At 45.8% G+C, this 17,416-nt stretch overlaps 1 protein-coding gene across 1 annotated transcript in view; it reads right to left on the bottom strand.

Moving 5' to 3' along the window:
* The window catches only part of GREB1 (growth regulating estrogen receptor binding 1), a 161,566-nt gene that overhangs the window by 80,847 nt on the left and 63,303 nt on the right, over positions 1–17,416 (bottom strand). Inside the window, exons 3-4 of the mRNA XM_063442160.1 lie at positions 15,018–15,131; positions 8,831–9,007 (exon numbers count right to left, since the gene is read on the bottom strand). Of these exons, the coding sequence (XP_063298230.1) occupies positions 8,831–9,007; positions 15,018–15,131 (291 nt within the window). The remainder of the gene's footprint in view (positions 1–8,830; positions 9,008–15,017; positions 15,132–17,416) is intronic.

The following is a 17,416-nucleotide window of genomic DNA, read 5'->3' on the forward strand; positions in this document are numbered from 1 at the left end:
TCATGGTAGTTCTGTATGTTACTGTATGTAGTGTAGCGGTCAGTTTTTATCTTGAGACTTTAGGGATCAGGCGTCGGAGGTAGGTAGTAGTGGCACAATGCCTCATGTGCTATGTGTTAGGAGTGGGTAGTGTGTAACGCTGTGCAAGTGTTCCACCACCGTCGTCTCTGCTCCCGTTCTCCCCTAGACTAGCACCTCACAGGCATGTCATACGAAGTAACGGTAAGAAGATGGGCAAGGCGAGAGGGCAGGGTAGGGAGGGGGGGAGGTAGGGTTGGTCACGGTCTATCACGCGGGACCCGTCCCCGCAGACGTTCCCTCCGCTGCCCCGGCATTACCATTGTCTCGCCGGTATCGCGATATATATTGAAACCACGGGAACCACATCTCTGCGTGTTTAGTTCCACGATCCATCAGGGAGGCATGTGCCGCCTCAACTGCCTGTATATCCTCGACTTGTTGTATCCATTCCTCCTTAGTGGGTATCCTGGTTGTTTTCCAGTGAACCGGTATGGAAGCTTTAGCTGCGTTCAGGAGGTGACGGAGTATCGACTTCCTATATACCGGGATTGGTTGCGTCGAGATATGAAGTAACGCTAGACCTGCATTCCAGTCTGTTATGTCCCCCAGGATGGATGCTATCTCATCTCTTATCATTATCCAATATGCGGTGATGTCCCTGCACGACCACCAAATGTGAGCCATGGTGCCCCTGTCCGTATTGCATCGCCAACAGGTAGGAGAGATGGATGGGAAGATCTGGTGCAATCTTGTCGGTGTTCTGTACCAAGATGAGATCAACTTATAATTTACCTCTTGATAATGCGAGCTCATAGAGCTCTTCTGTTGCCAGATGAGTGCCTTATCCCATTGAGGGGCTGTGAAGGTCATTCCCAGTTGTTCTTCCCATTGTCGTTGGAATGTACTGGTGGTGGGTATGTCGGCCGTTATAAGGTTCTGGTAAAGTACCGAGATTGCATGGTCCAGGGGGTCGCCCCCGTAGCAAAGATTCTCAAACCAAGATAGATTCCGGTGTAGGCGATCCTTGAGGGGCATGGTATTGTAGTAGTGTGTCAGTTGTATGTATCTCATGACGACGAGGGGGGTCTTAGGTTCACCTTCCAGCAGCGAGTCTAGCGTGCGAAGTCTCCCAGCCCCTAGTACTCTGTATATTGGGATATATGTCCCAGTGGTTGTGATAGGCCATGCGCCAGGTGGGAGCCCTCCACCCACCGATTTGTTATGAGTTAAAGGGGTCATTGGGCTAGGAATGGGAGAGATGTGAGTTTGGTCTCTCATGGTCCTCCATCCCTGGATCGTTTGCAGGACTGTCCCTTCCTCTCGGTGTTGTGAGACAGTATGCCCATCGCCTCCCCAGATCTTAGCCTCGATCGTAGGGCGTGTAAGGCCTCTGTCCAGCTCTACCCATTGTTTCCATGTTGTTTTTGTGTGCCAGTCCAGGATACGTTGTAGTACCGTGGCTTGGTAGTACTTCTTGAAATCCGACAGTGCCAGGCCTCCTTGCTGTCTGGGTCGGGTAAGTATGTCATACCGCAGCCTGGATCTTTCGCCTCGCCAAACGTATCGGATAACTGCCGATTTCAGGGGAGAAAAGAAGGTTGTTGGTAGAGCAACTGGGATGGTCTGCATTAGGTAGAGGAGTCTCGGAAGTATGTTCATTTTCAGAACTGCAATACGGCCATGCCAGGAGATGTGCGGATATGACCATTTGGTCAGGTCAGCAATTATCTTTTGTGACATGGGTTGAAAGTTGAACCTGTATATGTCCGACGGGTCAGTGGGTATCCAGATGCCGAGGTACTTCATTTTGTCATGACACCATCGAAACGTGAAGTGTGGTTTCAGTGAGTCATATTCTGAAGAGGATAACGTGAGATTCAAGGCTTCGCATTTCGCAAGATTGAGCTTGAACCCAGATAGTTTCCCGTATTTTTCAATTTCAGAGAGGAGGCAAGGTAGGGTGGTTCTGGGGTTGCGTATAAAGAAAAGCAGATCATCCGCGTACGCGGCTACCTTATGACACTTCTCCTTCCATTCGTATCCCTGGATATCTGGGTTCAAGCGGATCGATTGTAGTAGTGGTTCTAGCGTTATTGCGAACAGCAGAGGCGATAACGGACACCCCTGACGGGTGCCGTTATTGATTGCGAAGTCGGTTGTCGTGGCTCCATTAACTCTGATCGTGGCCCGGGGTCTGCTATACAATGCCGCTATCCAGGTGAGTAGCCTTTGTCCGCAACCCATCTGTTGAAGAGTTGTTAACATATAGTTCCAATTAACGCGATCGAACGCTTTTTCAGCGTCCGTCGACAACAGCATTAGGGGAGTTTTCGTTCGCCTTACATGGTGCTGAATGGAGAAGAGTCGGAGAGTGCTATCTCTAGCTTCCCTGCCCGGAATGAAACCTGTTTGGTCCACGTGTATCAAATCCGGAAGGAGTTGTTTCAATCTAGTTGCCAAAACCTTGGTGAATAGTTTAGCGTCCACATTGAGCAGCGAGATCGGGCGGTAACTAGCGCAGGCCAGCGGGTCTTTCCCTGGTTTTAATAGTACCGTGATGGTGGCTGCCAGTGATTCCGGTCCGAGGTTTCCCCCTTCCCCCACTTTTTGTAATACCCGACCGAAAAGCCATCCGGTCCCGGGGCCTTGCTGGTTTTGGATGATTTAAGAGCTGCCGTGAGTTCTTCAGTGCTAACTGGGGAGTCCAGTATCGAGGCCGCGTCTCGGGTAATTGTGTTCGTGATGGTGCTGTGTAGGTATTCTTGGATCCGCGTAGACTGTCGTGTCGGAGATTCTCTATCCGCCGGTGGATGCAGGTTGTACAGGTTTTGGTAGTATATCCTAAATTCCTCCGCGATTTTTTGTGGGAGGGGCGACACTTCACCTGTCGCGAGCCGTATTTTGTGTATCTGTCTGTGAGGTGAAGGGCCCTTGAGAATTCCTGCCAGGTATTTGCCCCCTTTATTCGCGTGTGCATAGTAGAAGCCCTTTGAGTGCCGTAGCGTCCTGAGGTGCCGTTTCAGGATGAGTTCTCTAAGGTTTCTTCTCTTTTCCATCAATTCGCCATATACCGCGTTAAGATGGGTTCCTTTGTGCTGGCGTTCTAGGTGCGCTACAGATTGGTAGAGGTCGGCCATTTCCCGCATCGCTTCTCGTCTCTTGATCGTGGCAGTGCGTATGAGTACTCCTCGGATGACATTCTTATGGGCTTCCCAAATGGTGATTGGGGATATCCCGGGTGTATCATTGTCCCTGAAAAATTGTTCCAGCTCTTGAGTGATTTGTGTTCTGGTTCCTGGGTCCGACAGGAGAGTTTTGTTAAGTCGCCATGTCCACCTAGATGGCCGGAATAGAGGGGACTCTAATTCCATCGTCACTGAGCTATGATCTGACCATGCAGCCGGCTCGATATCAGCTTTACGTAGCCTAGATAAGCCTTCCTGTGTAATAAAGAGGTAATCGATACGGGAGTATCGGTCATGTAAGGCCGAGTAATACGTATAGTCTTTAGTCGTGGGATTTAGGGTTCTCCAGCAGTCGACCAGCCTCATAGAGCCCAGAGAGTCTCGGATGCTTTTAATGTTGCGTTGTGACAGGCAGCTATGCCCTGATGAGGAGTCTAATGTCGGGTCCAATGGAGCGTTAAAATCGCCTCCTACCAAAAGGATCCCTTCCGTGAAGTCTTCCAGTTTGTGTAAAACGTTACGTAAAAAGGGGGCCTGTTTCTTATTGGGGGCGTATATCGTCGCTAAAGTGTAAACTTTGTCGGTTATAATGCCCTTTAAGAAGAGGTATCGCCCTTGCGGTTAGTTTCTCGCTCTAGTTCCCGGAACGACAGCTCGGCCGCCACGACAATAGCTACTCCTGCCCTGTGGGCCGATGGGTGGTTGCAGAAATAGGCGTCAGGGTAATGCCTATTGTGCAATCTGGGTGCTGAACCTTCCCTGAAGTGGGTTTCCTGGAGCATGGCAATCGAGATCTGTTGTTTCTTCAGTGCTCTAAGTAAATGCGACCTGCGTTCCGGAGCATTTAAGCCTCTGCAGTTTTGTGTGAGGACCCTCAGGGGTGTGCAGCGGTATGCCATTGCCAAATCGCGGTCTATGCGGTTCAAGCGTCAGTCAGGTCCAGGGCCCACGATACAGATCCGTGCCAGGAAGTGGGAGAAGGGGAGGGAGGCAGGGAAGGGATGGGTTAGCCTGTGAGGTACCGGGGGGGGGATTCCTCAGGAGTTCGAGGCGACTGGGAAGAGAGTCGGTCAATGAGTGTAATGAGTAAGGTTGGGAAGGTCTCAACTACGAACAGTGGTCGTCTTTAGTGTTCGGGTACGTCCTGGGTCTAGGCAAATTAACGGAAACTAGGTCCCTTCCCTCGGGGGGGGGGGAGGGGGGAGGTACAAGTGCTGCAACCAGCGCCGATAAGCACCAGACCTGGGACCTGCCCAGAGGTCGGGAGAGCCTACAGCCTGGCTGTGAAGCCTGAGCACTAGTGAAGATGTGGGTAGCGTGATGCAGGGTCCGCACCAGATGTAGTGGTAGAGGAGATAACGAAAGGTGTTAATAAATGTAGGGAGTTTGAGGTCGCCCGTCTCCTCCCTCCTAACCATGTTGAGTGTTGGGCTTACAAATGCGTCATATGCAAATGGTCACATGTGTCAAACGTGTACAGACATTAAATGCAATATTGTATTAACTTTCAACATTACAGTTTTGTTTCTCAACCAGACATATCAACACTTTACGTAAAATATGAAATACAAGATATGAAACATGAAATACTAAGTATTAATCATTGAATATTAAAGATTAAAGACTACCCCTGTGTCCTGATTCAGTTCCCCTTAGGCTATGCGTCACCCAATGAACTCCTGTGTCACTTTTCTCCGTGTCCCTACCCCCCTCCGAGCCATGTCACCTTCGCGGCGTATATGCGGCCCTCGCTCCCTAGGTATGAGGCCGCCCCCCCCCCATGTCACCCCTCCATATGAGTGTGGGTTCGTGTGAACCTCGAGATCAGGGTCATTGTCTCCCCTACCCACCCGATGGTAAGTATGCCTATGAGTTGTCATATACGTTGAGGTCATGAAGTGGGCAGTGTGTGCGTGGAACTTCCCGTAGTTAGGATGAGACATCAATCACAGGGGAGGCTCATAGAGGTCTGAGGGGTATATGTCTATAAATATCTACAGTTCATTGCAGCATGTGGCATGGATGACATGGGTGAAATTCTGAAGAACTCGTGCCTGGGACCTAACAGCAATGTAACGGTGATAGAGTCAGGTAGCATACAAATGGGAAACAGTGTGCAAACATGAATCAGTCAATATAGAGTTCATACAATTAACATTGAAATTGCATATTCACGTGTTCTGCTGTGTTGCAGTCTGAACTGGTTTCCGAAGACATGTATAGGCTGGCAACTCGGAGACTGGCCCCAAAACCCAAAGTCCCCAACCCGGTACCCCCCACCCCACATGTATTTCCAGAGCCCCGATAGCAGCGGAGTCAGGTGGGCGGGGAGGGTAACGTAGGGGGGGAGCGGGCATCGTATCAGACATAGTGCCATGAGTCCACAGTCCCGGAGGGGTCCCCATTCAGAAAAAATAACCCCATTGTACCTGAGGGTGTCAGCTGTGAGTTTTCCGTCTTCATCGTCGGACGTATGGAGGAAAACAACCTTCCCATGGCAGGACAGTGAGGTACCTTCAAGGCAAGCTGGAACAGCAATGGCGTTGAGGTGACACTGAGCGAAGAGCAGGCCGGGGCAAGTGAGGACACCCAGGATGATCCTTGGTAGCCGTCATAGGGTAGGATTATTATTCTTCAGGCGAAGTTGGGTTTCTGCGCCGCCTTGTGAGCTCAGGTGGTGGGGATCTTGCTTCCCTGCGTCTGCTCCCTCTTTGCGGTCTTGGAGGCAGGCTTGGAGGGCCTAATATCCAATTTGGCACTGGCAGCGGGGGGAGGCCGAGTTCTTCCAGGAAACCCGGTACGTCTTCTGGCCCCCTAAGAGATACCCAGTGGTTACCTTGCCGTGCCATGAGGGCAAATGGGAACCCCCATTTATATGTGATGTGGCGGTCCCGGAGGGCATTAGTGACCGGGCGGAGTGCGCGGCGTGCTTCCAAGGTTAAGGGGGATAAGTCATTAAATAATGACACCTGTGCCCCCCTGTAGGGCCATGCCGGTCGGTCACGAGCCTTTTGCATGATGGCATCTTTCGTTGGGAAGGAATGTAGGCAACAGAGGATATCCCTCGGGCCGTCCTCCACAGTTCGCGGTCGTAGTGTTCTATGGGCTCTTTCAAATTCAATCACGCGTGGGGTGGGTGTCTGGAGTATAGAGTGGAATAACTCCGTCAGCACCCCCTCCACGTTCTCAGTGCCCTCCGATTCCGGTACGCCACGGACTCGGATATTACACCTCCTGCCCCTGTTATCTACGTCCTCAAGGTGCCTCCTCATGGACAGGAGCATCCCACCCTGGCGTGCCACAGCTGTGTCTGTAGTTTGGAGGCGCGCTGTGAAGGCCGCAGCAGACTCCTCCACGGCGGTAATGCGGCCTGTGTGTGCGGCTACTTCCGCGCGGAGCCCCGCCAGTTCTGTCCTTACCGCCTCTTGGATGGATGTGGTAAGGGTCTGCAGGTCGGTTTTAGTTCTGCAGTTTCTCTTCAATCCTCTCGAAGGGAGCAGTGCCAGAGTCCGCCGTGGGCGGCGACGCCATCTTGGGGCTGCTCGGCTCCCCGCTCGTGGTAGGATGCGGGTGCAGATAACCGTCCAGGGGTCTTTGAAGCTGTTTCCTCGGAGTCTGGGGGTTATCTGGTCGCTTCGTGCGACCCATTTAGCCTTGGTAAGCGTTATTAAGAGCTGTTACGAGGGATGGTGGAGCGGAGCTCTCCTCTCACGCGTCCATCTTGGTCGGCACCTAAACCACGCCCCCCCAGTCAGCTTTACCTTAACTAATTTCATTGTCAGCCAGTCCATACCAGTTTTGTTCCCCTACATCCCTCTTAAATTTCCAAACTTAAGCAAGAGCATGTGAAGAGTAGTAAAAAAAATCCCCCAAAAAATCCCCCCCAAAAAATCAATGGGCATATTCCGTAGGCATTGGCCTGGAGCTGCAGCTCCATCAGCCCCTATGTTAATCCAGTCCTGTGTATATATTAAAATGTGAATTGTTGGGCACTGACGTTGAACTTGCTGATTTTAGGCTAAAATAAGCCGAGCAGGAGAGAAAAAATCACAAACTCATCTATTTTAGTTTTAGCTTTGTAATATTTATTTTCAAAGAATTGCAAATTCAGTTAAAATTCCAAAAAAGCAGATGCTGCAAGGTATGTGATTTCTATTCTTCACACTGCTGGACACTGATCTATACAGACCCTGGATATATTTGTTTATCAGACGACAGTCTGCGTACATTGCTTAGCCATTACCTAGCATTGTCTGTCTAAAGAGTTCGGGCAGGCAACTTTATTACAGGAAGCAGTCAAGGGATAAAACCTAACTTATACAAACCCAACAGGTGGTCTCCTTCCTAGAACTATCATTTATGACTCTTTTGTGCTTTTGTTCAGCGTGCAATTGAGCTAAACACTTCCTTTGCGCTAATTGTTTAAGCTTTTAAGTCTTTCCTTGGAATGTGGTGTCTGGTGGCAGAGAGAGAGCCAGTGTTTTTGTTGAGTGTGTAATACAGAGGGACTATGCCTCATACATTATCTATAACATGGGTGTGTATGACGTGCAGCCCTATGTCTAGGTGAGGGAGATGGGGCCACTTCCCTTACAAATATCGAAGCTTTAAAACCTACAGAATATTCGAACAATTTCTATCAGGGATGCCAATTATCTGTCATTAGACTATAACTTCCATGATCCCTGTAAAAACACCATTAAACATCCCCCTTCTATTTGTAAAGAAATTGGCTTTAACTATTCCATATTATTTATTACGAAAAGCCCTAATTTATAAGCTTTGTTACATAATAGATTCTTAAGAATTAAGAATGTATGTTACTTTTTACTGTTTTATACTTTAGAAGTATAAAACAGAAGATAAAAACATAGCACATATATATGTATATATATATATATATATATATATATATATATATATAAAAGTTTAGTGTATAAACCGAAAAAAGTTGATTCTTTATTTTTGTAAAAGTTAAATAAAAGTTCAATTTTACTTATAACCACAGAAGAAGTGCTATCATTTGAACTGTATTGTGTATACACAATCACACACACACACATATATATATATTCCTACCGAGCTAATCGCCCCAAAAAAGCCAAAACATGCACTACAATAACTAGTCAAATCGTGATAACTGACAGTCCCAGCAATGATACAGACTTTTTGCAATATTTGTTACTGATTATGACTCAGACATAAATTGTGTTCATGGCAATAGCTTGACCAATCATTTCAGAATAGTGACCCATTCTTAAAAATATAAAAAAACTAATTCAACAAAACTCCTTCATAACTTTGCCCATTTTTGAAGGTCGCCATCATGACAGTAAATAATGTTTGATAAAGACAGGTCGAAACGTTGCAGATCCATTAAAGCTGCTTTAAAGTAAATAATGTATTGTGGGAAGTGGCCTTTGGACTGACCGGACTGATGTATATGTTCTGACAAATGGAGAACCCACTGCAATGAATTGAAGACCCAATTGTGGGTTCCGAGTCAGGTGTGAAAGAACCATTAATGTATCATGATGATGGCAGTATTTACAGGGACAGAATTTAAAATTCCATATCCCATCACTAACAACTGAGAGGAAACAAAGTTAAAGTTAAAAACGTACCTAGAAGTGCATGGCGTCCATTGTCATCAGGTAGAAACCTCTTGTCCACGGCGCACACTAGAATGTGATCTGGTAAACTGGGAGACTTGGCGCCAATCAGTAAAAACCCAGGAGGCACTTCAAACTGATCGCCTGAAATGAAGGCCAGTCTCAAGTCTTTACCAGCCTGGCAAAAACCTGGAATACAAAACAAGGTGAACTTAATTTTTTTTTAAAAATCAGGATTATTTAGCAAGAGGCATTATTTATAGATCATTAAGTTCATAATATTCTTTATTAATACCTATTACACACATGCTCCAATATTTGCAAGCGACCAAAACTGTGCTTCTATTTTCTTTCACACCTTGTGTGAAAATATTGCAAGATAAGAGATACCAAATAGTCTCTAAAAGTTCTATTCCCTTAATATACCTGCAAAGGATGAACACCTAATTCTCAAATGTAAATTATGTAAAACTATGTCATTTTTATATATCCCTGAAAAGAAATCTATAGACCAAATTTATATTTTAGCCTCTGTCTGTGTGCTAGCTATGTGTGCCTTTTTTCATGTAAATCTTATGCTAACATTTTTAATACACAAAGTCATTTGCACTGAAGGGGTTAATGTATTTTAATGTTTGGGCAATGGTATGTTGTAGATTCTCTGTAAATGGTTATTTTTTTTAATTTTATTTTTAGATAAAAGGAATAAAAACATGAAAAAACACAGCTGTCATTAGTATTAGTATTCACATGTAACAAAAACCATAACATTATTTAAAGAGAACTTCTCACCACATGTTGACGTCAAGCACTAGCGTCTCCTTATTCAATAAATATATAATTGCGATAAAGACAGTATTGTATTGCTTAAAGAAATGTTAGTAAAATACTTGTTTAAAAATTTCAATAAACGTGTAAAGTTGAAAAAAAAAACACCTCCTTCCCAACGATGCCATCAGGCAAGGCTATGGATGAAACTTAAGTAAAATTCTACCCTTGCTCCAACCTATGTACCACTGTCTCCCTCGTACCAGCAGGATTACCTGGCTTCAGTGGCGTACATACCGGGGTCGCAGGGGTCGCGGCTGCGACCGGGCCCGGCCCACCAGGGGGCCCGGCCGCCCTGCGACCCCGGTATGTATGTCACTGGGCCAGCCTCTTCTCCTGGGGGGCCCAAGAGCCGGCCACCTCAGGGCCCCCCGAGGCTGGCCCTGCTGTCACCCGGCTGGCCGGTCCTGCAGGCGCGCGAGGGAGCACTGTCTCCTAGGTGCTTCCTCTTCAGCTCCCTCGCGCACCGCACTGATACCGGAGCCGGAAGATGACGTCATCTTCCGGCTCCGGTATCAGTGCGGCGCACGAGGGAGCTGAAGAGGAAGCACACAGGAGACAGTGCTCCCTCGCGCGCCCGCAGGACCGGCCAGCCTGACTGCCCGCCGGGTGACCGGCCCCCCAGGAGCCCAGCAGCACCACTGGACCCCAGGGAATCCCCTCAGCTCTCCCACAGGTAAGTGTCACGGTTCTCGCCGCGACATCCAGACTGCAAGTCGAGGTCGCCCCAGAAATACCCGATGAGGGATTTGAACCCAGGTACCTTGCTATCCTGAACCTGCTATTTTGCCTCTGAGCCACCATATCAGCTCTAGAGATAGCCAGAAGTACATCTTGCCTTGTATCCAGCACTGGGGGCTGGCCGTTATCTGTGGCTGGTCCAATATTCTCTGCACACCTGAAGCTGATGGCCGTTAGCCAGGTATATAACCCTGCCTCTCCCAGAAGGCAGGGTCAGTTCATTGACTCTGGTTCACTTGTTTTGTTCCTGTCTCTCCGTATCTACGTTCCATTGTTTCCTGTTTGATTCCGGCTTCTGACCTTGGCTTTGTTCCTGTTGATCCTGTATTCTGGCATCCTCTGACCTCCGGCTTACCCTCGACGATTCTCCTGCTCTTGTCCTTGTCTGTACTTCGACCTGGTTATCCTGAAACAGCCCCCGTGCACAGACTCACAGGCCAGGTGAGTTCTTCCCTGACCACCTTGGCCTGTGTTTAATTGCAAGGGTAAGCATATCTCTGCAAGCTGGACTCCCACCAAGGTAAGCCCTGACAGAATGAACTGACCATAATGGAGTCTGCAGAGATGTCTCAATTGCTTACCCAGCAAGTATCCAGTCTGGCCCAGACTGTCTTGGAGCTGCAGCGAGAAGTTCGTTTTCTTAAAGACACGGTACGCCCAGCCCTGGAACCTGGTTATCCTGAACCGTTTACAGTTATGCCGGAGAAATTTGATGGTAACCGTGCTTCCTTCCTATGCTTTAAAGTGGATTGTGAATTGGTGTTTTCCCTGAAGTCTCGGACTTATGCTAATGACTTCATAAAGGTCCGAGCAGCTATTAACCTGCTGTCTGGTAAAATTAAACAATGGGCTCATGAAATGTTGCAGTCTCAGAGTCCTGTCCTTGCTGGATGGGATGCTTTCATGACTGCCATGGAAGCACAGTGCAAGACTTCTAGCAAGACCGCTGTACCTAAACCAGCACCACGTCCCAGAGGATCCCAGATTCCCAGAAACAAAGGGAACCTATACCATTACCACAACCCCGTGCTGCCTCATTATGCTCCTGTTTCTAGGGAGGTCCCAGAGCAATCCTACCTTCCTCTTGACTCTGATGAACCTATGGAAATAGGATTGGTCCAGCGCAAGGTGATTACTGAAGAAAGAGACCGGCGGAGAAATCATGGCCTTTGTTTTTATTGTGGTGAAAGAGGGCACCTTATCTCACACTGCCCAATTCGCCCACATCGGCCAGAAACCGTTCAAGTTGGGGTTGTGCATACCCATCCGGCCAAGTCTGCACCTCTGCCTGAGAAACGCCAAAGTCGCTGTCAGTCTGGTCCACGCTCCGTGACACATATGAGTACTCAGACCACGGTAGTTAATACTACCTGTGTTTCTCTAAAATCAGCTACCAGTGCCTCTGAAGTATCTCTGTCTCCAGCCCCGGAAACATCTGTACCTCTTCTTGAAGAAACTGCTGTTCAAGCAAGCACCACTTCCTACCTGCCCAGAGGAGAATTACCTACCAATGCACCTAAGGAAAAAGGTACAGAGATACTGACTCCTGGGATCAAGGTACTTACAGCCTGCTCCAAGTCTGGTACCATAAAATCCCAGGATGTAAAAAGACTCTGCTCTGGATACCTGAATGATAAAGACTACCTGAGTGAGATTGAGACCGAAGATGAATACGATTTCCAAGAAGAGCCTGTTCACGCCCGGAGGGCGTTCTTGACGGGGGGGTACTGTCACGGTTCTCGCCGCGACATCCAGACTGCAAGTCGAGGTCGCCCCAGAAATACCCGATGAGGGATTTGAACCCAGGTACCTTGCTATCCTGAACCTGCTATTTTGCCTCTGAGCCACCATATCAGCTCTAGAGATAGCCAGAAGTACATCTTGCCTTGTATCCAGCACTGGGGGCTGGCCGTTATCTGTGGCTGGTCCAATATTCTCTGCACACCTGAAGCTGATGGCCGTTAGCCAGGTATATAACCCTGCCTCTCCCAGAAGGCAGGGTCAGTTCATTGACTCTGGTTCACTTGTTTTGTTCCTGTCTCTCCGTATCTACGTTCCATTGTTTCCTGTTTGATTCCGGCTTCTGACCTTGGCTTTGTTCCTGTTGATCCTGTATTCTGGCATCCTCTGACCTCCGGCTTACCCTCGACGATTCTCCTGCTCTTGTCCTTGTCTGTACTTCGACCTGGTTATCCTGAAACAGCCCCCGTGCACAGACTCACAGGCCAGGTGAGTTCTTCCCTGACCACCTTGGCCTGTGTTTAATTGCAAGGGTAAGCATATCTCTGCAAGCTGGACTCCCACCAAGGTAAGCCCTGACAGTAAGGAGGCTGGGGGGATTTAAAAAAAAATGTGTTTGTGAGTGTTAGTGTATGTTAGTGTTAATGAGTGTGTGTGTATGTTAGTGTGTGTTTGTGAGTGTGAGTGTATGTTAGTGTGTGTGAGTGTATGTTAGTGTGTGTGAGTGTATGTTAGTGTGTGTTAGTGAGTGTGTTAGTGTGTGTGAGTGTATGTTAGTGTGTTTGTGAGTGTGAGTGTGTGTTAGTGTGTGTGAGTGTATGTTAGTGTGTGTGAGTGTGTGTTAGTGTGTGTGAGTGTGTGTTAGTGTGTGTGAGTGTATGTTAGTGTGTGTTTGTGAGTGTGAGTGTATGTTAGTGTGTGTTTGTGAGTGTGAGTGTATGTTTGTGAGTGTGTGTGAGTGTATGTTAGTGTGTGTTTGTGAGTGTGAGTGTATGTTTGTGAGTGTGTGTGAGTGTATGTTAGTGTGTGTTTGTATGTTAGTGTGTGTTTGTGAGTGTTAGTGTGTGTTTGTGAGTGTTAGTGTGTGTGAGTGTGTTAGAGTGTGTTATAGTGTGTGTGTGTTATAGTGTGTGTGTTATAGTGTGTGTGTTATAGTGTGAGTGTGTTATAGTGTGAGTGTATGTTAGTGTGTGAGTGTATGTTAGTGTGTGTTTGTGAGTGTGTGTGAGTGTATGTTAGTGTGTTTGTGAGTGTGTGTTAGTGTGTGTGAGTGTATGTTAGTGTGTGTGAGTGTATGTTAGTGTGTGTTAGTGTGTGTGAGTGTATGTTAGTGTGTTTGTGAGTGTGAGTGTGTGTTAGTGTGTGTGAGTGTATGTTAGTGTGTGAGTGTATGTTAGTGTGAGTGTATGTTAGTGTGTGTGAGTGTATGTTAGTGTGTGTGAGTGTGTGTTAGTGAGTGTGTTAGTGTGTGTGAGTGTATGTTAGTGTGTGTTTGTGAGTGTGAGTGTATGTTAGTGTGTGTTTGTGAGTGTGAGTGTATGTTTGTGAGTGTATGTTTGTGAGTGTGTGTGAGTGTATGTTAGTGTGTGTTTGTATGTTAGTGTGTGTTTGTATGTTAGTGTGTGTTTGTGAGTGTTAGTGTGTGTTTGTGAGTGTTAGTGTGTGTGAGTGTATGTTAGTGTGTGTGAGTGTGTTAGAGTGTGTTATAGTGTGAGTGTGTTATAGTGTGAGTGTGTTAGTGTGTGAGTGTATGTTAGTGTGTGAGTGTATGTTAGTGTGTGTTTGTGAGTGTGAGTGTGTGTTAGTGTTAGATTGTGTGTGTTAGTGTGTGTTAGTCTTAGAGTGTGTGTGTGAGTGTATGTTAATGTGTGTGTGTGTGTTAGAGTGTGTTAGTGTGTGTGTCTGTTACTGAGTATGTTTGTGTGCATCTGTTAGTGAGTGTGTATGTATGTCTGTCACTGAGTGTGTGTCTGTCAGTAAATGTGTGCGTCTGTTCATGAGAGTGTGTGTGTCTTAAGCACTTACCTTTCTCCAGCGCCGGACTCCCTTGGCGCTGATAATCTCTCCGCCCCGATCCGCCTCTCAGCTCCGAATGCGCATGCGTGGCAAGAGCCACGCGCGCATTCAAACCGCCCATTGGAAAGCATTATTCAATGCTTTCCTATGGACGTTCAGCGTCTTCTCACTGTGATTTTCACAGTGAGAATCGCAGAAAATCCTCTAGCGGCTGTCAATGAGACAGCCGCTAGAGGCTGGATTAACCCTCAGTGAAACATAGCCGTTTCTCTGAAACGGCTATGTTTTCAGCTGCAGGGTTAAAACTAGAGACCTGGCACCCAGACCACTTCATTGAGCTGATGTGATCTGGGTGTCTGTAGTGGTCCTTTAAGTGTATGTGTTTATGCATGCACTTGCGTACATACCGCGGTCACACAGGTCGCAGCCCTGCGACCCGGTGCCCGCCGCCATGTGTTGCGGCCCCAGACTGCACAGAGTAAGCGCGCGGGGGGGCCCACGGATCAGTTTTCGCACCGGGGCCCCATGGGTTGTGTGTACGCCACTGCCTGGCTTTGCTTAAAATTATTTTCCTGCCAGTACACCAGCGTCAGAAAAGCATCTGTCTCTCAATTCCTATTCCTCTCTAGCAAAGCACAAGAAGAGGAATAATCACAGCAACTACAGTGCTGCTATGAGTAGTATAATATTATTACATTTGAGAATTATCATATTATTTTAAACCAGGTGGATTTTTTTGTTTTTTTTGTATGGTTTTGTTGTTTTTTAACATCGATTGTACTGCTGATTGTTAGCTGTAGAATATTAAGCAAAAAAATATTTTATAATATTATTGTTTTTTTCTTCTATTTTCTAAAAAAAAAGCTTTCCGTACCATCAGTTGTGCAGCAGCCTTCCGGGGGAGGTTTATTCTGATACAAGAGAGGTGGGCTATTGGAACCAGACCCTTCGTCATCGTCATCATCTTCGTCATTGTCTACCCGGCCCCCTGAAAAGTCATAGAACATGTTTTAATAGAATTTATTTGCAGGTTAGGGTATCCAACTAAGAGAAAAACATTACTAGCTTTATTTAAATAATTAAACTGTTCGTTGTTTTTTATTGTTATTAATAAATAAAATGGTGATGATGCTGATACATTTCTGACGTGGTTACGCAGAAATCGTGCTCACTTTAAAATGTTTCTTGTTTGTTTTACACAATTACTGTATAGAATACTCTGTAGCTTATCGTGCTTGTTGTATACCAAATGCTTTGTCATTTATAACGCATTGTACATGATAATACTATATTGTGTAACAAAATACGACAATAACAAAAATCTGCATAAAAATCTAAAAGGATGCACTGTACACAGACAGATATCATTTCCTACTGCATGTTTTCACCAGTTGCTCACCTTCAGACCTCAGTAACAATCTATGATTAATTATCTCCAACTTCAAATAACATTGTGCAAGTTGCTGTAAGTTGGATCTCTGTATACAGACTCACACGGTGCAGAATCATGAGCACATTCTTTCCATATACAGTATGTATGCCTTATATAGCTGTCATGTTGCCCCTGAACAGCAATCTGTGTGTTTGCTCATTTATGAGAAAGCTATAATTACTGTGTTTGATATAAATTGATCGGTTATGTTTTGTATTGAACGTGCCCAGCAGGAAGGGTGTGAAAACATAACGTTAATAAATATAGTAATAATAATGGTAGACTGATATACAGACAGGCAGACAGATATGTATATTATGACTAGATAAATCTATCTATCTATCTATCACAATCTACCTGTCTTTCTCTTTATCTATCCATCCCTCCGTCTGTCTCTCTATCTGTCTGTCCGTCTGTCTCTCTATCTGTCTGTCTTTCTCTGTATCTATCCATTCCTCCGTCTCTGTCCGTTCCTCTGTCTCTCTATCTGTCTGTCTCTAACTCTATCTATCTGTCTCTCTCTCTATCTGTCTCTCTATCTACCTACCTACCTGTCTGTCTATCTATCTATCTGTCGGTCTGTCTATCTATCTCTTGGTCTATCTGTCGGTCTATCTATCTATCTATCTATCTTGTCTGTATTTCTATCTATCAATCTTTTCTGTCATCAGTCTATCATTAAGCTGGGGGATTGCTCAAGTTTGTTTACAATTGTTTTCTGTTGCCTACATGTTGCAATTCAGTTTTCAATAAACTCCATTGTGTCTACCCCACACTGTGCACTAAACATTCACTCACTCACAAAATCTACTACTATAGAAATAGCCCATGCAACAACAAAAAAACTAGAATTTATTTCTTTTTGCAGTAGAAGCCCACGCAGAGGTCATACCCACAAAGATGCATAGCTAGGAGTAAAATACTTCATGATTCTTGTTACGGGGCAGAGTCGTAATGGTTAACATAAGGAATAGAAAAATAAAGAAGAAACAGTGCGATATTACGGAGCTCAAACATTTAGAACGACTGCAGCAATGCACGTCTCTGTAATGCCATGCGTTTTCTTTGGATACATTCTATCACATCGCAGAGTCTGCAGCGTGAAAGAATCTTCGCATAATAAACCGTGCTATTTTATCAGCAGCTCAGGGCTGTGAAAAGAAAATGCTAATTTAACCTCGACTCCTAAAGGAACAGACCCTGCAGAGAGTATTTAATAAAAGGCTTCCTATAATGGTGTTTTAATGGCTCAGTAAATTCTAAATAATGCCCTATGTGACTGACTAACCAGATCCTTTACAACCAGATGACATGGTAATTCACACGAAGAGCTAAGGGAGTATCAGTGTAATACAATCTAACTTATCTACTACTTAATTAACTGTGTATCATAAATATATATAATTTATTTTATTTTATTATAAACAGGTGAAAAATTAGATTATTTAAATTAGATTAAATCTCGGCATTTAGGAAAAAAATGTTTTCTCAATTTGAATTTTTGTCTATATTTTCTCAAGTCAATCCATCGTAAAATATAAATTATTTACTTAGCATCCATTCCAGGAGAAAAAATACTGGGCTATATATTTAAAAAAATACTTTTGTTATGCCTAGAAGTGCATGTCAACTAAGTATTTGTCCTACACCTTTTAAATCCATACATTGCTCGCCAATGGCATACGACTAAATCAATGTAAATGTTATTATTATTTATATAGCGCCAACAAATTCTGCAGCGCTGTACAATGGTAGGACTAACAGGCAAGTATTTTTAATAAGACGGGTTAGACACACAGCAACAGGGGGGTTGAGGGCCCTGCTCAATGAGCTTACATGCT

Source organism: Pelobates fuscus, chromosome 2 (assembly GCF_036172605.1).
Source record: "Pelobates fuscus isolate aPelFus1 chromosome 2, aPelFus1.pri, whole genome shotgun sequence".
Taxonomy (NCBI): Eukaryota; Metazoa; Chordata; class Amphibia; order Anura; family Pelobatidae; genus Pelobates; species Pelobates fuscus.